Source organism: Haliotis rufescens, unplaced genomic scaffold (assembly GCF_023055435.1).
Source record: "Haliotis rufescens isolate VD_foot unplaced genomic scaffold, xgHalRufe1.0.p SCAF_7, whole genome shotgun sequence".
NCBI lineage: Eukaryota > Metazoa > Mollusca > Gastropoda > Lepetellida > Haliotidae > Haliotis > Haliotis rufescens.
In genome coordinates, this window is record NW_025964361.1 from 3,167,624 (window position 1) to 3,190,271 (window position 22,648).

The 22,648-nt window shown below is 39.9% G+C and overlaps 2 protein-coding genes across 5 annotated transcripts in view; both read right to left on the reverse strand.

The window, feature by feature from the left end:
- Positions 1–3,487, reverse strand: part of LOC124139607 — a 61,424-nt gene extending 57,937 nt beyond the window's left edge. Inside the window, exon 1 of one of the 4 annotated variants that reach the window (XM_048387774.1) lies at positions 3,406–3,487. The gene's annotated coding sequence lies outside the window, so the exon portion shown is untranslated. Of the gene's footprint in view, positions 1–1,396; positions 1,533–3,405 lie in introns of those variants that run through there. The other 3 variants (XM_048387772.1, XM_048387775.1, XM_048387776.1) reach the window with 3 other exon arrangements.
- A 2,255-nt stretch (positions 3,488–5,742) lies between these two features.
- Positions 5,743–12,079, reverse strand: LOC124139606 (60S ribosomal protein L31-like). Its single transcript, XM_046506795.2, has 5 exons — positions 11,987–12,079; positions 10,416–10,516; positions 9,285–9,410; positions 6,522–6,634; positions 5,743–5,812 (listed from the first exon to the last, which is right to left on the reverse strand). The coding sequence occupies exons 2-5, from the start codon at positions 10,511–10,513 to the stop codon at positions 5,781–5,783; spliced, it is 369 nt and encodes a 122-aa protein (XP_046362751.1). The 5' UTR covers positions 10,514–10,516; positions 11,987–12,079; the 3' UTR covers positions 5,743–5,780.
- Between the last annotated feature and the right edge of the window lie 10,569 nt (positions 12,080–22,648).

Sequence of the window (22,648 nt, forward strand, 5' to 3'; positions counted from 1 at the left end):
TGATGAGGTGTCACATTCGACATTTTCCAGGGGGCTAAGAGAGTCTCTTTTCATCGTGTGGTGATGTATATAAACTAAGAGACACAAAAAAGTATACCGAGTTTGTTTTTTATGTATTGTAAATTGAAAGAACTGTTGTTACATTTGATTATGTCTATTTAACCATCACTCACTCCTGCAGTTTGTGGGAAGGAAATTCTGCGTAAATATACATTGGTTCAATAGAGACTGAGGTAAGACATGAATTTACAAACACATAAGTAAGGATAAGAATTTATGGATGAACAACTTCTTTATTACAATTAAGAGCGACGTTTCGGTGTAGGTTCTAACACCGTTATCTAACACCAAGTCGTCACTTGCTTGATAACGGTGTTAGAACCTACACCGAAACGTCGCTCTTAATTGTAATAAAGAAGTTGTTTATCCATAAATTCTTATCCTTACTTAGTACTCCAACTTCTAAATGCCTATCAAAGAAGTAACAAACACATGACCACTACCATGTTTGAAATGTTGTAAATTTGAGTCGAAAAAAACCCAAAGTTATTAATTTTCAAAGATAAGATGTCTAACATGCCCACACCAGGTGTGTATTATGCGAATCGTTATTATTCTTTTTAAAAGTTTTAAATCAAATTATATTTTTTTAAAAACCATGTAGAAGTATTCTTTGAGTGCTGACCGAGGGAAAAGTACAGTTAATGTTTTGGATAGTATCGCTAACTTAAGATATTGTATTTAATAATTAACATTTTTTTAAACCAACTGAGAGGAATAGTTTCTTTTACTCCTCAGTTTAAAACACTATAGACCTATCAAAAGTGACGAATTTAACAGGGAAACATTGACACATTGTGAACGTGTTAGTCCCTTACAACTGAATATTGCGCCACAACGAGCAGTGCAGAGTTACGTCCCTTAGCTACGCCCTAATCACCCGATCATGGGTTCGAAGCCAAGATTCATCCCAATTAAGACCCTCAGCAGCATCATAACACTACTCGTGGTTTCAGCACTTGAAAATGAGTAAGGGAGTTGGGTTTAACGCCGCTTTTAACAGTATTCCAGTTATATCACGGCGTGTCAGCTTAATGTGGGAGGAAAGCCCGAAGTGATGCAGGTCTCAGACGTTTACCACTTTGGTGAAACCCACGAGCACGGGTATGGTGCTGACAAACCTAGAAACATAATCGGGGCGAACCGGGATTCGAACCCACCATCATAGGTTTCTGGCGTGCCGAAGGGACGCAACTCTGCACAGCGAATCGCGACGCCTTAGACGACGGGGCCACCCGTGCCCCCTACTTGAAAATGCCTACGATCAGTGACAGGTGAAACTTTCGTCCCATGTCAAGCAGACGTGCAGAAACAGGTAAAGCTTAAAGCCACTTACTCACCACTGACCATGAGTATGCCTGGGGTGAAAAAGGTTCATATGCTAGAATAAACAGCAAAGAATTCCTCAAAGCAAGGCGTCTAGACCACCAGTTTCATGTTAAGGCCCAATACATGTACAGGCAGACCTTCTTCGTCAGTCACGTGGTTTGTGCGTACAGTAAGATCGGCTAACGTGACGACGTGACTTGACTATGGTTATGTAATTTATAACGCGATATATTTCTTCTACACTTGTTCATGTTCCTTTTCAACATAAGTATGTACTTACATACACACACGCACGCACGCACGCACACACACACACACACACGCATACACGCACGCACGCACGCACGCACACGCACACATACATACATACATAATGTTTGTTTGTTTGTTGTTTAAAGCAACTCCGCAACATTCCAGCTATATGGCGGCGGTCTAAATAATCGAATCTGAATCAGACAATCCAGTGATTGATATCATGAGCATTGATCCACGTAATTTGGACACAATGACATGCAGCAACCAAGTCAGTGAGCCTGACCACCCGATCCCCTTAGTCGCCTCTTACGAGCGAGTGAGTGAGTGAGTGAGTATGGTTTTACGCCGCTTTTAGCAATATTCAAGCAATATCACGGCGGGGGACACCAGAAATGGGCTTCACACATTGTAACCATGTCGGGAATCGAACCCGGGTCTTCGGCGTGACGAGCGAACGCTTAAACCACTAGGCTACCCGACCGCCCCCTCGCCTCTTACGACAAGCATTGTTGCCTTTTACAGCAAGCGTGGGTTTCAGAAGACCTATTCTAACCCGAATCTTCACGGGGCACACACATAATGAATATGAATACGTCCTCCCTAGTTATAATGCCATGTTTTTCTCAGAACGGATTTCCGCCGTGGTCGATTCACTGGTAATAATGCCACGTTCGAAAAGTTACCTGTTCCAATTCCCTGGTTATAATTATTATGCCATTTGTTTTTAAATGTTGATAAAAAAAATGACAGTGTAGCTAATCTTTTGGAGGTCCTCCCTTTTTCTAAATCAGAAAAACATTTGCATTGATCTCATTTTTTTCACGGCTCACAGACAGAATAATACTTTATGATTTGTTCACACACACACACACACACACACACACACACACACACACACACACACACGGATATATATCTATCTTTCTATCTATATATCTATATATATATATATAAATATATAAATATATATATATATATATTACAGTGTCAAATGACTGAAATTTTCACTTAGGCAATTTACGAATTTTTAGCCGATGGTTTACCTGGACCAAACAAGCCGCTTTGATACAGCTGAAGTAGTTCTAATCCGGGCATAAGATAATTTAATCCTTCTTTACTACATGTTTTCGATCCCAAAACAAACGCTTACTATTTTATGCAAAATGTGTGAGTGGTGAGTGCTACAGGCAAGGCAGGACATGCTTACCCGTTTCGCGATCACCAGGTGTCACCATGGATTATCATTGATCCATTCCTATAATTTTCACCGTTATATTGCCTTTTACGCCCAAAGGAATATCTTTCGGGGGATAATCGAGACTGGTTAATCTCTGGCATTGACGTTTTATGTGTAAAGTCAACATAGGACTGTAGAGTTAATCGAGGCTGGATATGTTGTAGAGTTTCCTTCATTATGGATCCTGGATGTGTTTGTGACAAAAGCTGGCTGGTATATGTGTTACATACAACTGGCTAACCGATCCTAAAAATGTTTCAGGAGAAAACTGAAATAACTAATTTCCTTACACCGACGCAAGACATCTAACATCCACATCCTCGTTCACAACGTTGACGACCGCGACACTGCCGCCATCGACTTCTATAACCGTAGCTACCAGATCTAATCTCATGGAGAGTCAGTTAGACTGCTTACTTCATAGATACGATATAACATAAATTGAAATTCAACATTTTTATCAATACACAAGACAAATAAGCTAAAGAAAAAATCAAATCAAACGAATATATTGAAATACCTACATAATGGCGGCCATGTCGACATCTTATGAGAGCTGTCTAACACGCCGAACTATTCCACACAAACAACAATAACTTAAACAAACATAAACTCTAACATGGTACAATCCATGACGTTTATAAGGCGGTTCAAGCCATACAGTGCTGTCATAAACAATTATACCACACTGCCGTGCATTCCGCCCAACCCCCGTGTCACCGCGAGCCGGCGTTACGCGCTGTCCCCATTCAACGGCCCAGTCAGGGGGGCGAGGTACTATATTAAATTGACATAAGTAATCCTTGCTGGGATCGATATGATTGAAGCATAAGCTTTAAGAGATTAGGAATTACAATATATATTGTCTGGTGGATAATGTGTGGTAACGTTGTTCACATAGAGAGCGAGAGACTAGTGTTTTGTGTACTTGTGGAACAGTTGAGAGCTGTGTGATGTGTTTGTACGCAATGGTTGAAGCTTAATTGGTTTTGTTGAAATTGAAATAAAAATGAATAAAAAACTCGTTATCTGATCAATAGAATTCGACCTGGATGTTCTGTGTTATGAATAGTGTAATCTACCTGGCCGCTGTGATTGATAAATATTTTCATTGTCAGGTAGTCACCGAGCTTTTTTTACAAATACGAAGAGATTTCAAGTCTGCGTGCATTTTGTACGTCTAGTCACCAACATACTAAGGTAATCGTTAAAAGGGGACACGTTAGAGTTGGTGACAGGGTTTGGGCGTCGGTCTGAAATATCAGCTGTAAACCTGGTTATAAGCAAAGCACCGCCCTTTTTGTTTTCTTTTATACTACTCAAAAGAAGCATCTGATGAATGATTGTTTGTTTGTTGTTTAACGCCGCAGTCGGCAATATTCCAGCTTTATGACGGCGGTCTGTAAATAATCGAGTCTGGACCAGACAATCCAGTGATTAATACATGAGCATCAATCAGCGCAAATGGGATACGATGATATGCATCAACCAAGACAGCGAGCCTGAACACCCTATCCCGTTAGTCGCCTCATACGACAACATATTCTCTAAGAAGACTCAAGTACTGGGTAATTTATGATGCAGTGATTGAATGAAAGAGTAATTACGGTACATATTGCCATATGGAACAGTTACAAAACATAGCATTAAATTATCAATTTCGAGTTCTATTTCAGTACGAGACACTGGTTTAGGTTTATTGTAATGTTAATAACACCAATCACCAATTATGATATTAAATGAATACTAGACCCCGCTCAAAATTAAAAACACATGTCATGTTCCTGGTCCCAATATTGGCGATGGAAATATAACGACATATAGAGTATTCGGTGCTAAACTTTTTTCTGGGAGTATATATGACGCAGATTGTGGTGCGCGTCCGGCGAGAGAATACCCTATGGGGGTAAAAGCTGACAAGGACATGTGACCTGACCGACTATGTGTCACCGTGCCCTGATGGCACTCACTCATTCCCTCTTACCAGGGCTTTCCTTCTGAATACTCTTTCAGTCGTCATTGCAAAGCATGGCCATCTGGGTGGGGTGGGCAAGTCCAGTTGAACAATGCTTTGAGCTGTATTTCAGCCTGAACATCCGATCCGTCATCGCATCCCAATTGCATGGATCGATTCTTATATCCATCATTTGATTGTCTGGTCCAGACTCGTTTATTTACAGTGAGTATGGTTTTACGCTGCTTTTAGCAATATTCCATCATGGCGGGGGACACCAGAAATGGGCTTCACACATTGTACTTATGTATGGAATCAAACCCGGGCCTTCGGCGTGACGAGCGAACGCCTTAACCAGTAGGCTACCCAAGCGCCCTGATTATTTACAGACTTGATTGTGTACAGACCACCATCATATAGCTGGAATATTGCTGAGTGTGGCGTTAAACAAACAAACAGTAGTTGATAATATGAGCACTGTTACACACTCCAGTTCGGAATGCTTGTCGTAAAAGGCGACTAACAGGATCGGGTGGTCAGGCTCGCTGACTTGGGTGATGCATGTCATCGATCCCAATTGCGTGGATCGATGCTCATGATATTAATCACTGGATGGTCTGGTCTAGACTCGATTATTTACAGACCGCCATCATATAGCTGGAATATTGCTGAGTGCTGTGTTAAACAACAAACCAACCAACCACTCCAGTTCGGATGACACAATCAACCAGGTCACCAAAACTGATTACCTGACCTTTGTTGCCTATAACGACAAGCATAGGTTACCCAGGCTGTGATTCAATAGATGACAAACACAATTTTACACACTCATCTGTTATACACCCCTAGGTCTGGGCAGCAATCAACTTGCACAACTAATTTCGCAAGGCAGAAAACACAAGAACAGTCAGATTTTTTTCTTTTTATTCACCCTAATGTACACTTTTACTCGTTATCCACATTGATGGTCTGTTTACCTGTAAACAAGAAATAACAAGTTACAGGTGAGTATATCATGTGCACACTCTTAATACTTGCTGATAGTTCATAATAACTGGGAAAACCCTTAAACTATGAATACACACAATGTCCTCTATTAGGATGATTATTTACCAGTAACATGCAAAAACATAAATTAAACTTCACTAGTTTACATTCAAGCGTATTTAGCATTTGTTGCCCACAAAACTTTTGTATGAATTATAAAATTTAGCAATAGTAGATACACAAAGCATGTAAAATTAATATTTAACCACTGGATATGGGATAACATGATATTCAGTGAAGTTATTATTCCATCCATAGGATGAGTGTGCTACCTGTTCATAGATTTCTTGATGAACAGAACAATTCTCACTTCAGCTCCTCTCATAAAATACCCCAACCACCAACCCCAAAAAGGACAAAAACAACAACAAAACCAAAAAAAACCCAAAACAAACGAAACCCTGCAATCTCCAGCAGAACCTGGCAAGTTACAACTCTGAATAAAGATTTGGGGCACCATTTTGAAAATAAGCCCTGAAGAGTTACTTCCCTTTAGAGTGGGCTTTCAACATTTTATCAGTTTATCAATCTGTCAACAAACTGCAGTCCTAACATGCTGTCCCAATATAAACGCTTCCCTGTCTTCACGTACTAAATGTATCCACAACAAAACCTAGCTTTCCACATGTGAAGTCTTACCCTTAAACTCCACACAGGGTACGTAGGTGACAAGGGTGTACAATCTGTGAGTGGAGTCTTCATCTTCGTTCCTCTTACGGGCAAGGCGGACTCGGACTCTGAATGGGACATTCCTAAAATACAGAAACAAAAGAGTTTTAGTCATCAAGATTCACAAGTAGATGAGGAAGTATGATTTTACACCTCTTCAAGCAACTAACGACTTGGGAACACCTAAAATGGGCTCCAGACATTGTACACTTGTGGGAATTGAACCTGGCTGCAGCAGGGATGTAAAGTAGCCAAGAGAGTCAACCCTGTTGCCAACCAAGCCTATCCACCCAATCCATTAAGTCACTTCTTACAACCAGCATAGAGTTGCACACCTGTGAAGTTTCGGTTAGAATAGGTCTTCAGCAACCCATGCTTGTTGTAAGAGGTGACTAATGGGATCAGGTGTCAGACTCGCTGACTTGGTTGATGCATGTCATTGTATCCTAATTCCGTGGATCGATGCTTATGATACCGATCACTGTTGTGTGGACTGCAGACTGCCGTCATATAGCTGGAATATTGCAAGGTGTGGTGTTTAACAACAAACAAGGTGGGGGACCAGTTCAAACCACGGATCCTGACTGTGCCAGGAATGAGAGAGTGATTCAAGTTCCACCCAGCTGTTATACATATCCTATCACATCACAAGTTGGGACACCAGAAATGGGCTCCCCATTTTGTACCCAAGTGGGGAATCAAACCAGGGCCTTTGGTGTGATGAGCAAATGCTTAAGCCACATGGCTACCCCACATGCACATGTAACATTTGCAGGAAATCCATGCAGAATTGAGAAAAGTAATAAATCAATGACAAAACCAAATGACTCTTTGTCGTGGATACTGTTGGTAACCCTGTGACTATACTTACATAATTTGTGGGAGAGTTGGTTATAATTCTGCTTATAATTCTGCTTTTAATTCTATTTCCATTCCATCAGAGAGTCAGATAAATGTGGGATTGTGGTGAAACCCATGAGCATGTGTGTGATGTTGACAGACCAAGCATTATCATTGGGGCCAGTCGCAGACTTGAAGCCATGACCACTAGATTCTGTAACAGTGTTCTGCGGAGAGCATGGCATGGCATTGCTGTCGATGTCATGAAATATTGCATGTCATGTTGCAAGAACAATCTCCCACGTGACATGGGATGCACAGTACAAATGCAACTATCACTATCCCCTGCCATGTAGCACATTAGAATTGTTTTTGTTCATATGGTCAGTGACTGATGGTAGGGAATATAAAAAAAGGGTCCTATAAAGCTTTAAGAACATGGAGGCACTAGGGTCGCTTTGTCAGAAAAAATGATTAAATGTGAAATTAATACACAGAAAAGGCCCCTTCTCTGGAAATAAAACTTAGTCAAGATAAATATCTCTTAGACAAGATAACTTCAGTAGTTTCTGACACTATGCACTTTGTAAAATAACATGGATCAAGGGTCATAACTGTGTATGCTCAAAATGTAAACAGGTAGGAAGGGAAGTAACTCTGGAAAAAATACCTTATGGCACCAATTCGAACTCAGTATTGATAAGCATGTCTTAGAAAAGCTTGCAAAGTTTCATTGATGTAACTTCAGAAGATTCTGAGAAAACTTGTCCCAATTGCATACAATATGCACTAAGTAGAAAGGCAAGGAGCAAGGGCAGTAACTCTGTGAACGAGTTTTCAGGAGATGACATATCTCTTCCGTCTGGTGTAGTTGGGCTACTATTACCCTACTTTTGGTTCATTGCCATTGGACACCTTCAGTTTAGTGAAGAACAAGAAAAATGCTGTTCAATATGTTTCAAAATCCCAAATCATCAAAAGGCTCCAGTTCACCACTCGACTGATCTGTAGAGTAAGTATCATCTAGAAATATTCAACGGTTTTGTAGGGGAAAAAATTAAAATTAATTTAAGACACCAATTTTGATAGATTAAATAAAAAGCTATGTGTGAAATTTTACCACTTTTGTGAAACCCATTAGCACAGGCATGGTGCCGACAAGCCTAGAAAAATAATCAGGGTGATCTGGGTTTCGAACACACAATCATAGGTTTCTGGTATGCCCAAGGGGTGCAACTCTGCCCAGTAAACTGCAGTGCCTTATACGACCGATCCACTCGTGCCCCCAATACAAGAAAGTGAATAAGCTTTAAGATTGTTTTAGCATTATGCCAGCCAAATCAGGGGGACAGGAAAAATGGAATCCACACATTGTACCCTGTTGAGAAACAAACCAGGTCTGCCTCATAAGATGGGAATGTGCCAGACTCCTTTAGCAAGGGCTTGTCCAACCCAACTGATAATTTGTTTTGTTGTTTATTGCGGTACTCAGCAATATTCCAGCTGTATGACATAAATTGTTTGATAGGCATTACATAGAAAGTTGATGGATGATAAAGTAGAGACAATTTATGGATAACAACTTCTTTATTAACTGTAAAACGTTTGCTTGACAACGGTTTAATGATCTATACCGAAACGCTGCCTTTACAGAAAATAATGAAGTCGTTATCCATAAATTGTATCTACATCATATGACAACAGTCCATAAATGATTGAGACTGGACCAGACAGTTCAGTGATTGACATAAGCATCAGTCGACGCAACTGGGATACGATGGGAGGCATCAAAGAAGCCACAGATCCCGACCATCCGATCCATTTAGTCGTCTCTATGACAAACATAGGTTGTTGCGCATGCTGACTCTCTTTGACATGTGCTTGTTGACCTACCTGACTCCCTTAGACCACATGTGCTTGTTCAGCCTGGTGTCCACACGAACATCAGGGGTTCCCATCATCTTCTCAGCAAATTTACGGATCTCCTTGATGGATCTGGGGGCCCTCTTTTTGAAGCCACTGTAAATTGTAAAGTAATTGTAACTACCATGTTGCTGAATTTATAGTAGTCTCTTACAGACCCTTGTCTTGAGCATATATTTTATTGAACAATCATATCCCCTTCACCAATTTTCACCCCTTTCCAAGCTCTAGCATACCATTCTTATTCCCTTCACAGCGCTAGCAATGAAATAAAAAAAATTTACCCTCATATCAAACTCCACTTTGGTTACAAAATGTTCCTCTATCTTGTTCAAGTTTAGTAGGTGAGGTGAAATGGGGTTTAACGTCGCGTTCAATATTATTGCACTTACATAGCGACGTGCATGCATGTGTGTGTGTGTGTGTGTGTGTGTGCGGCTGCTTGTACTAGACCGGACTGATGCCGATTTATAGTGCTAGCTCATCGAGATACAATGCCACAGTTTATCATGAATACCCCACTCAGACACAGTATACTGACTCCAGTCCTTGTTTTAGCCCCTTAATGCCGAGCACCAGACAGGGTAACAACAAGTACCATCTTTTAAAGTCTTTTGGTATGACGCTGCTGGGGATCGAACTCTGGACATTCCGCTCTCCAGGCGGACGCTCTACCACTAGACCACGGAGGCGGTCTCAAGTTCAGTATGTTAATTGATAACAGGTGAACTGATAAAATTAGAACATGGAAGTTTATCCATTAAATCTACTGCTTTGAAAATTGAAAACAAGCTAAGGAAAGTTAAATTACAAACTTTACAACTAAGGTATGGCAGCACCTGTACGTACACAAGTCTGGACCACACAATCCAATGATTGATATGAACAACAATCCACACCATCAGCGTATGGTGATATGCAATCAACCAAGACACTGAGCTTAACCAACTGGTCAATTATTTATTAAGTTGCCTCTTACTACCAGCATAGTTTGCTAGGGAACTTTTCTAACTGGAATCACCACGGGGTTAAGAAAAGATGTGTTGAAAATGACAAAGGTGTCTGGACCATAGCTATATAAGGAACATTCCATCAACTTACATGCCATGGATCCTTTTGTGAATATGAATGGTGCACTCCTTGGTGATCACCTCATTTGTCACAGACTTCTTCTTTTCCCTTCTGCGTGGTGGGGCCATTTTCTGGAACACAAGTCAAAAGAGGTTAACGCTCAAGTCCAATGGACTGCAGAAAGTATGAACAAGTCCAGTAAACATAGCTGATAGTTAATGTATTCAGAACTAAGTAATTGAAAACTATAGTCAGTTTTGGCCACTAATGGGACATGGCCGAAAGCTATGTGTATTAGGGCTGCAACGAAAACACTATTAGGTGAGTACGATTCGTATCATGAATATAGGGTAACGAATACAAATATTAATTCACGAATACAATAACAAGTCAGCAGTTGATGTATTATTTGTTATATTCAGTGAAACATTAACACATTTTTTGACATGGTTTGTTAATTATAAATATATTATACATTTGTATACTGCACTTATCAAGTTGGTAGTATCTGCTCAAATGCGACAATGACCAGTGACCTCAATACTGTTAAATCAAATATTTTAAGAGTGCTGTCTTTGAAGAAATCTATTCATATAATATGTTCTTATGGATACTTTTATGTACAGGGTATGTAAATGCACATACTTGTATATTCATAAATATTCAATTCTAATGGCAACGAAAAACGAATTCAATTCATGAATGGATACGGTTCGATTCACCGAATACGCGAGTGAATCGTAACAGCCCTAATGTGTATGAATAGCTTTCGGCCATGGGAGCCGTGCCAATTTACACTTGTCAGAGGGGTACACAAAGTACGTGATCTGGACTACCAGTTGTTGATTTTCATTTTGTGGAAGCCTCGGTGGCAGACTGTGTGCTGGCCATTTGGTGCCTCACTCCGGCATTGTAGGTTTAAATCCCTGATGGGACTCAATAAAGTACTAGAATCTGTACTTTACTTAGGAAGTGTTATCCCAAATATAACATTTGTTACAATCATTTATCTTGATACACATTCCAAATAAAATAAGACTAAATGCTTAGCACACTGAACCCCATATCTGATCATTCTTCATACAAATAGTAGATAACTATTAATCGTGTGGCCAGTTTCGTTCCTTTGTAGGCCATAATACATTTAGGTCTTAGACTCGGAGACACAAATTGCGTGAAATCGCGACTTTTATAAATAGGAATAACAAACTGATAGGCCCTGTGCGACGAATGAACAAGCTGGCCATTTTGAGATTTGTCTTCAAGTTGAATGACAAATCTCGAGCCACGCCAAAGAACATTATCATTTTCATGTAGCCTTATAGGTACATAAAACGGAAACGATGTTTTACGGGCAGTTAATACCTCTTGTGTGTAACATTGTTATGGAATTTATTTACAATTACTGTACTAGCGATAGATGTAGGCTACATACCGTCGAATGGTCAGTATTTTTCTTAGCAATCTACGATTACAAATAACAAATATCACAATTATTGGATGCAGTATTGACCACTGTTGCTTTATCGGTCTTGTCCCTGTGGTGAATAGGTTTATTGGTGGAGATGGGAACAGATTTGAGATTGAATTGGTGAATATACCTAGTATCGAAGGGATGGCAATGTGTTGAAAGGAAGTTGCAGGGGATGCCGGGTAAAAAGGAAGTTCGCCAGGGGAGGTAACTCTGCTGTCTTTAGCTATATTTACTATAATCTATCGGTAGGGCGCACTGACTCAAATGGAAATGATCGCCGTTTACTGAAACGCCCATATCTCCACGTATTGACTGATGTGGCGTAACTTTTCTTGGAGTACCTGGTGAATTCTTTGATTGACAGATTAAAATTTGGGTGAGGTAATAATGAACACTTGTATAAACGCAAACAAAGAAGTTATCAGCCAAACATATAGGCCTTCTTGTTTTTATCCCTGATAAAATCGTTAAGTTGAAATGCCCTGGCAGTATATTTCGTGTTAGAAGGTTGCACTACTGTAGACTGCAAATCATTAATAAAACTATTGAATCAAACAAAGAATTCTATTTATCGTTTTTTTAATGTTTTTAAAAAAAAAAGAAGTTCTATGACAGTAACGGACATAAACCGAGGAACGTAAGAAACTTTACCTCTCAGTTGATTTTATCATATGTTCGATTTTCTATTGAAAATATCTTAAGTTTGCGATATTATTTCCAACAGATTAATTTACTGGCGCTTACTCAGCACACAAAGAATACTTTTTATTAAAAAAAAAATAATTTGAGTGAAAATTAAAAAAAAATGGGTATCTCAGATATCTTTTTTTTAAAACAATTAAATTTGCTTTTTTTCCGGCACACATTTACAACACTGCAAACATCATAGGGGTCATGTGGTTGCAAATTCATTTTTTACCGGTCTACATTGAACCATTCTACTTTTACACACAATGATCCAACCACAAATTACTTTTTTACAAACCGTTGCAGGAATGAGTGATGATTAAATAGACATAATCAAATTTGACAACAGTTCTTTTAAAATTCAATTAATAAAAAACAGAACTCGGTACATTTTCTTTTGCCCATCGGAAAATAATTAATAAAACTATAGAAACAAAAAACAAAAAAAACCGAAAACCTATTTATATGATTTGCTAGTGTTCTTTAAATGTTTATACACCTTTGATAAAACATATTAGATTAGATATCACTGGCCTAGATTTCAAACAGACATATTATGTTACGAGAGACGCTTTCTAGAATTAGCTGCTTTGATTTAAATAAATTGCGACGTCTAGTAAAATAATGTCGCCATTGTTTTCGTGCACTGGGGTACCGTCAGGACAAGTCACACATCACCTGTAATTAGTTCTCAGGTAACATCGATGATAGATTTGTACATTCACTACTGATCCATACCTGGACCAACGCGAATTACCTGTCTCGTCTCACCTGGGCGTCAGCTCACCCGTGATTATCCAGACACTCTCACTGGCGCTGATAAGAAACACAGTTGTACTAGTTTGGCCCATTCTTTTGCTTTTTGAGTTTCCATTAATAAAAATAATTCTATTATATACCCATGTGAATGTGTGACGACATTATTCATAAACACAATGCGGCACGATTGGCGCAGTTGTCCAAATTGCCGCAATCCGTTGTGCAGAGTTGCGCCCCTTTACGTGCCCGGAATCTATAATCGTGGGTTCGAATCCCGGTGCGCGCTGGTTATGGTTCTAGGTGCGTCAGCACCATACCCGTTCTTGTTGGTTTGACCAAAGTCGTAAACGTCAACGACGTAGAGCTTTCCACCCATATTAAACTGACACGCCGTGATATAACTGAAATAGTGTTAAAAACGGCGTTAAACCGGACTCACTCACTCACTCAATCACTCCCATATCAACGACGTGACTAACTGCAATACTGTTAAAAGCGGCGTTAAACCAAACTCACCCCTCACCCATAAATACAAATAGGCACATTTTTAAACATCTTCCTATTTTCAATCAACACTCTTTATTTTTAAGTAACATTAAAATAACCTCGAATCGTGATATTAACATATATACTACTATTTCAACAAGTACTCGCCATAATTTGGTCAAGGTGAACTAAATGTTTCAAAACAAACTAACATAAACTTTATTATCTCACTGAGGCTAGATAAAGCCAGTTAAGAACATATATCATTAGCCAGACATTAGTTAACCCCATATCTTTTCGATATACCACGGATTAGCCAATTATATCAGATCAGTGCCTATCAATCCTCGCCAAACTAATCACGGCCGAATTCCGTACTCGCCGCTTTCCATTGGATGCCAGATAGAAATATAAAGCATTGGTACTTAATTTATAGCGTTTATCTTGACCCTGACCCTGTTTTGTAACAAATGTTTCTGCTCGGTTTATTTTCTCATTTGACTTTGTAATAAATCACATTTGGAGGGTATCCGGTTGAAAATGTAGTTTAACTGTGTGGAAAAACACCGAGTTGAAAATTAAGCGCACGTACGCTTATGTGATCTCAGGTGTGTTCTGAATGACAACCTGCAGGCGATCCTTGTTTGAATCGTCTCAGTTGATTACACCACTAAAATGCTTGCCAACAACACGGACTCAATAAACAAAACACTAACTGGAATTGTGTGAGATGGAAACAAATATGGGAGGGTCCCCGTGTGCTTGTGACATGGTATATACACCTGGATAACTAAGAACAGCTTACTAAACTGCCTGGCAAAAATATATATAATTGAAAATTGGATTTGACCAATAAATTACAAGTTATCAAAACGTTACTAGGCTGACATCTGTCGCAGAAACACTTCAAACTTAAGGTTCAAAACACAGCTATCATACCCGTATCAAATACATCCCCGTCGGGAACCATTTCTTGTTTGTTTCAATTTTAGCCACCATCAAATATAGATGTATACTTTCCTTTGCCCGTGTTTTTATACATTTCCAAAAACATTAGCCATTTTTGAAATCGTATTCTTGTTAGATGTTGACAAACAAATTTATATTTGTTTACAAAGTTACGTATGCTACATCCCGGAAAGAAGTTCGGGGTATATGAAAATATGGAATGTTGGTACTTAAGCTTTTTAAGTGTGTATTAATATTTACAAATGCCATTTACGTCTGTGTTTTCTATCGATAAAAGAATAAAGTATTGTTATTTTGGCGCTAAGACCATGCTCATCATGATCAGTGAGTGAGTGAGTATTGTTTTACCCCGCTTTTAGCAATATTCCAGCAATATCACGGCGGGGTACGCCAGAAATGGGCTTCACACATTGTACCCATGTGGGGAATCGAACCCGGGTCTTCGGCGTGACGAGCGAAGGCTTTAACCACTAGGCTCCCCGGCCGCGCCTCATCCGGATCAGCAAAGGAAATTGATGAGGTCTCAAATGAGTGAGTGATTTGGGTTTTCAACGCTTTAAAAACTACTCCAGTTACATCACGACGCATCAGCTTGATGTTGGAGGAAAGCCCAAACTGATGCCGTTCTGAGACGTTTACATCTTTTGTGAACCCACAAGCACGGGTATGCTGCCGACAAACCTAGAAACATTATCAGGTCGAACTGAGATTCGAACCCACGAGCACAGGGTTCTGGCACGCCTAAGGGACGCAACTCCACACAGCAAATTGCGACGCTTTAGACGACTGGGACACCCATACCCACTGTAGGAAATGAATTGTAGTACTTGTACATGTAAACGACAGCCCAAAGTGATGTTTACATGTCCATGTACTTCAATACTTGACTTTTCTGCGGGAATGTTGAGGATAAATCACAAAGCAATATCAAACAGTCTCAGTACATTATCATGTGTTGTCTAGTTGACCTAGAACATAATCATGTGTTGTCTAAAACATAATCATGTGTTGTCTAAATGTATAACCATATGTTGTCCTGTACAGTGTCATGTACATACTCATGCATAATCATATATTACCCTCATGTTTTCTCTAAGTTCCTAAACATTCATTCACTCACTCACTCACTCACTCACTCACTCACTCTCACTCACTTACTCACTCACTCACTCATTCACTCATTCACTCACTCAGAGGAAATAAACGTTTGTTATTCTAGAACATAATAGCGTGTTGTCCATGCACATACATATGTTGTCCTAGCCCATAAATTTGTTGCCCTTGAACATAATAACATATTGTCCCAGAACATAATCACATATTGTCCAAGAACATAATAACATGTTGTCCCAGAACATAATAACATGTTGTCCCAGAAATTAATCATATATTGTCCCATAATATAATCATATATTGTTCAAGAACATCATCATATATTGTCCCAGAACACCATCATATATTGTCCCAGAACATAATAACATGTTGTCCCAGAACTTGATCATATATTGTCCCATAACATAATCATATATTGTTACAGAACATCATGATATATTGTCCCAGAACATAATCATGTATTGTTCCAGAACATTATCATATATTGTCCCAGAACATCATCATATATTGTCCCATAACAAAATCATATAATGTTCCAGAACATCATCATACATTGTCCCAGAACATAATCATATATTGTTCCAGACCATCATCATATATTGTTCCAGACCATAATTATATATTGTTCAAGAACATAATAACATGTTGTCCCAGAACATAATCACATATTGTCCCAGAACATAATAACATGTTGTCCCTGAATATAATAACATGTTGTCCCAGAACATAATGACATGTTGTCCCAGAACATAATAGCATGTTGTCCCAGAACATAATCATATATTGTTCCAGAACATCATCATATATTGTCTATAACAAAATCATATATTGTCCCAGAACATAATAACATGTTGTCCCAGAACATAATCATATATTGTTCTAGAACATCATGATATATTGTCCCAGAACATAATCATGTATTGTTCCAGAACATTATCATATATTGTCCCAGAACATCATCATATATTGTTCCATAACAAAATCATATATTGTTCCAGAACATGATCATATATTGTTCCAGAACATGATCATATATTGTCCCAGAACATAATCATATATTGTTCCAGAACATCATCATATATTGTTCCAGAACATCATCATATATTGCCCCATAACAAAATCATATATTGTTCCAGACCATAATTATATATTGTTCCAGAACATAATCACATGTTGTCCCAGAAAATTATCATATATTGTCCCAGAACATCATCATATATTGTCCCATAACAAAATCATATATTGTTCCAGACCATCATTATATATTGTTCCAGAACATAATCACATGTTGTCCCAGAACATAATCATATATTGTCCCAGAACATCATCATATGTTGTCCCAGAGCATAATCAAATATTGTTCCAGAACATAATTATATATTGTCCAAGAACATAATCATATATTGTTCCAGAACATAAAGATATATTGTCCCGGAACATAATCATATGTTAATCAAGTAAATAATCCAACGTTTCCCATTACTGTATCCTATAATGTCCCATACGTGGTGTCACATCTTGTGTCACATCACGGTCATCCCGTGTGAAGGTCTTATGCTGTGTTTTGCAAAGGTCGTACAAGGGTTACTTTTTATTCACACACGTGAATCATCTATTATCGTAAGAGCTAACGATATTCTCTATTTGCACCTCACAAGGTTATGAATTACAGCTGCTCTATTGACCTCAAGAGCAGAACGTGATTAGCCTGCTGTGTTGTAATAAAAACCTCCTACAGGTGCTACTTGCCTGCCTACAAATGCTACATTTGTCTTTGTCATGTTTCAACACAGACACCTACACGTTGAAACCTATCCTTGAAATGCCACTCTCCCTGTTCGTTCAAGCAACTATTAACCATTCATGAATACCAAGCCTTTGCATTCTATAGGCATACTGTGTCTGTCCGTGTCTGGGAGTGTGTATGGGTGCAGACACTCGGGAACGTCTTGGATACGCCGGCTCCCATGGGGGTTATTGCAGACATCTTGACATACAATTATCTCACTCGTCTCCGGGCCTGTCACTCCGCAGCTACTTCTGACTAGTTGTTAGGGAGGCGTAATAGTTCTCAAGAAGCCTACAAGGGGTGTTTTCAGTTTGCAGGGGAACAGTATCGTCGAGGGTTGGGCTTGACGAACGCAAGAAATTCGACTGTTCAGTTAATCAGAAACACGCGTCGCATCAATCATCTATTTTGACGATACTACTGTCTTGATATTTCAGGAAAGTGAAATTAAATTGTTCTTGTCAAGACTTTAATGTCGTGAGCGAATGATCAGATGTATATTTAACATAAAATGAGATTTTGCAGATGTAAAGAAATGTTAAATTATATGTAAGTATGTTGAAAATGGGCTCTCAAAAGCCAATGCAATAATCTGATTTTGAACCTTTTACAGTATTTGTAGGAATACGTTTGAGGTGAGGTCATATATTCTCTCTTTTTGTCATGAATCCATGTCAGTTGTATCTGGTAGCAAAACAGAACTCGAACTATGTGATCTGGTATCGAATTATCTGACCTTTTTACAACGTACATGGTCACAAGCATTTAAACGCGGGTTCAAATGGGTACGAACGTGTGAGTTAAAGTATCATGATAAATCATTCAGCTGAACCATCAAAGTCCACAATCGCCTAATCTTTGTTTGTTTGTTGTTTAACGCCGCACAGCAATATTCAAGCTATGGCGGCGGTCTGTACATAATGAACTCTGACCACCCGATCCCGTTAGTCGCCTCTGACGACAAGCATAGTCGCATTTTACGGCAAGCATGGGTTGCTGAAGACCTATTCTACTCCGGATCTTCACGGGTGAGTCTAATAAATATTCACACATACACACAGTGAAACCTCATTAAATATAAGCCCTGGGAAATGACACACCTCAACTTACCCGTAGTTCGAGACAAGCAGATTGCCGATTGTTGGAATTCTGCTGTGACCACGAAGTTCGCCCTTTCGCGGAGACCTGGGGCCTGTTCGGCAAAGCGATCTTAGTGCTATGATTGTCGTAAGCCTATGTTAAAGTAAGGGAGTTACGATTATCTTAGCGCTAAGATCGTTTTGTGGAACGGGGCCCTGGTGTAATGACGACTGATTTCAGGGACCCATTCCTATTATTTTCACCGTTGTTTTGCTTTTTGCGCTCAGTGGAATCTGTGTCGTCGGATGGTCGAGACCTGTTAGTTCCTTGGCGTTGACGTTATTTTTACATCGTCTTAAGCGGTGTATTCAGTAAAAGAGGGTTTCGCTGTACACTAATGTAAGCATCTATATTTACAATAACCTTGAAAAAATCCAATGTTTTAATGCACAGACCAAATCCATAAGGCCGCATAAAAATAGCTCTAGGTCTACTCAAAGGTGTAGTTTATAAAACTGAATCTAACTGGTCAATCTAATGAAGGTGAAACATCCCGCCCCATCAACACCAGAGCCAAAGAGCACAAACTTCAACCATCAAATCAGACAGTAAATCAGCCATCTCGAACTATATCAGCAACTGTCCAATCCCAACATCAATTGGGAAAACGTCCAAATCCTCTCCAACAACCTCCATGACTTCACTAAAAGAAAACAAGCAGAAACAGAAGCTGCCCGCCACAAACCTTCTATCAGCTGAGGTCAAGGCCATTTCATCATCAAGCTGTAGTTTTGTCAATCATCCCACCTAAGTATCTAATCCGGTTTAATTGGCCTCCTGTTCATTTGATTTCCTCATCGTGTGTTTTCTATCCACCATGTTGTTACAGTTTTATCCTTCTGTTGCTATCAGTTAACCTCCTCATGTTAATCCCTCTAGGGGCGGTCGGGTAGCCTAGTGGTTAAAGCGTTCGCTCGTCACGCAGAAGACCCGGGTTCGATTCCCGACATGGGTACAATGTGTGAAGACCATTTATGGTGTCCACTGCCGTGATATTGCTGGAATATTGCTAAAAGCGGCGTAAAACCATACGCATAAACTAATCCCTCTCATGTATGATAATTATTGTTACTGTTAACCCTTCACCTACCACATATATTTCTATACCTCGTTCATAATACCGTCGGTATAACAGTGTAATAACACGTTGTTACCCATAACCCTTTGTCTACTTTGAAAACCACCAAGACAAGTAATATGATTTCATTGATGCGTTATGCAAATACAATAATCCAATATGTTCCTCGTAAATAATCACGAGAAAATAAACACGGTCGGATTATACTAATCCACTTGGTTGTATTAATCCCGACGCCGCCTCAGCAAGTAGTCTGATGTCGCGAGGATTTCTCCCGTACTGCCATATACTGTACAGTGTGTGGCTGACCTCTGTCAATAGGTTATTGTCATGTGGAAAATACGTGTATGTAAATACGCAGATCAACAGCCATATCAATTAGAAGTCGTCTTGGGTTATACCGGTCACCGAGGTCAAAAGAGACTTCTCGCCATGGCATGATCTGTTTGTGTTTTGTATCGTAGGTCGTGGGTACGTATGGACGATATGAATCGAAGTCGTGTCTTTCTCTTGACGAGCAAAACTACCGGGCCTCCTTCGTGCACCTTATTAAAAGTGAGTTAGTTGAGTTTTTACCGCCTCTATAATCCAGAGTATATCACGGCTGAAATACCAAAAATGGGCTTCCAGTTTGTCCCCATGTGTGGAATAGAACCCGGGTCTGTGGCGTGGCGAATGCTTTGCCCACTTGGCTACCCAACATCCTCTTAAATACTTGAAAGCTGTATACCATGTAAAATGGTCGAATATTTTAAAACCAATTGATTAGTACCCACAAAAGAAATCAATTATCGTTCGTATTTTCGATAACGGGGTCACCGATGCGCGCTGTTGTCTGAGGCGTTTTTACCCAATGTACAGAGTTATGTCCCTTTGTTGTCCGGAACCGCTGGTCGTGGGTTCAATCCCATGATGCTTCAGTATTTATCATGTAAGGCATATCCATCTACGATTTGGGTAACTTCGTCTCATATAGAAATCGACGTTAAAGTCAACCGTGTGATAAAACTGCAAAAGAAATTATACACCGATGTTTGATGGTTCTGAAAAGGAACAAACAGGGAATGGTTATTTGACGTGATGTGTTTGATACGGGTACCATAGTTGTGTTTGGGAAAATCCCATTTTAAAATTTTCATTTGCCTCAGGCGTCTTAGAGTAGTACACACATCGACACCCATCTACCCAGGTGCTTAGACAGTACTAACGCGCGGATCGATGCTCATGATATTAATCACTGGATTGTCTGGTCCAGACGCGATTATTTACAGACCGCCGTCATATAGCTGGAATATGGCTGAGTGCGGCGTAACACAACACACCAACCAACCAACCAACCAACTTAGACAGTACTGGTACGCACGCACGCACGCACGCACACACGCACGCGTACATAATGTAATGAATACGTCCTCCCTAGTTATATTATTCCATGTTTTTCTCAGAACGGATTTCCGCCGTGGTCGATTCCCTGGTAATAATGCCACGTTCGTTATAAAGCCAATGCCACTATTTTTCACTACCTGGTTTAAAAACCCATATCTCTTCATAACAATTCATAACATGCATACTGGGCTTAATAGTTGCTTTGTTTACTCACTGAACTATGAGCGGACTTATAAATTGGTAACAGAGTCGATCACGTCCATAAATCAGCGATGTGACTGGTGTGTGGCATGCAGCCTGCTTGTATTATCACTGTTGTTGTGTAAGCAGGTAAATTTACAGCCCCATTGTCACTGTCAGACACCACCACTAACAAATACTCAGGTTAACACACGCATTGATAAACACATGGCGTGAGTGAGTATTATTTTTTGCCGCTTTTAGCACTATTCCAGCAATATCACGTCGAGCGATACCAGAAATGGGCTTCACACATTGCGCCCAATGGGGAATCGAACTTTGGCATTGGGCCTGACGAGTGACGCTTTAACTTCTAGGTTACCTCACTGTAACACACATGGAGTGAGTGTGTTGGGATTTACCCCGCTATAACACGACTGGACACATAACAAATAGTCTCCACACATTATACCCATGGTTTCGACAGGATGAGCCACGGCTTTAACCACTACGTCACCACTCTATTAATACAAGCAGAGCGACGTGTTTTTTGTTGATTATGTATTTGATGTTATTAATTGATAATTATAGAACGTTCTGGTCACGTGCTAGAAACAGGGACGTGCTGGAACTGTTGTACGAGTGTACTGAAGAATGTTTTCGAAGTCGTCGCACTTACATGGCTATGATCCCGAGGGACCACTAAACAGCAACTCGGAACAGAAATCCGATCAGCAGACGGGAGTCAGCAGTCGGACCGAGTACCTCTACACCCCTAGTGAAAAACATTTATGTATGATTGGTTCTGATGCGATGCGACGCGACGCTAAGCGATGGATGTGATGCGACGCGACGCGACGCTAAGCGATGGATGTGATGCGATGTGACGCGACGCGACGCTAAGCGATGGATGTGATGCGATGTGACGCGACGCGACGCTAAGCGATGGATGTGATGCGATGCGACGCGACGCTAAGCAATGGATGTGATGCGATGCGACGCGACGCGACGCTAAGCGATGGATGTGATGCGATGCGATGCGATTGACAGGAATCTTCAGAGGTTTAAGGTCAACTAGGTTCGGACTGTTTGAAATCCCAGCAAATTTGATCTATTCCCCCCCAAACACCACACAATTTGATTTATGTATTTTGTGTAGTTCAATTTAACAATTAAAGGTAACCCCAATTAAACAAAACAGT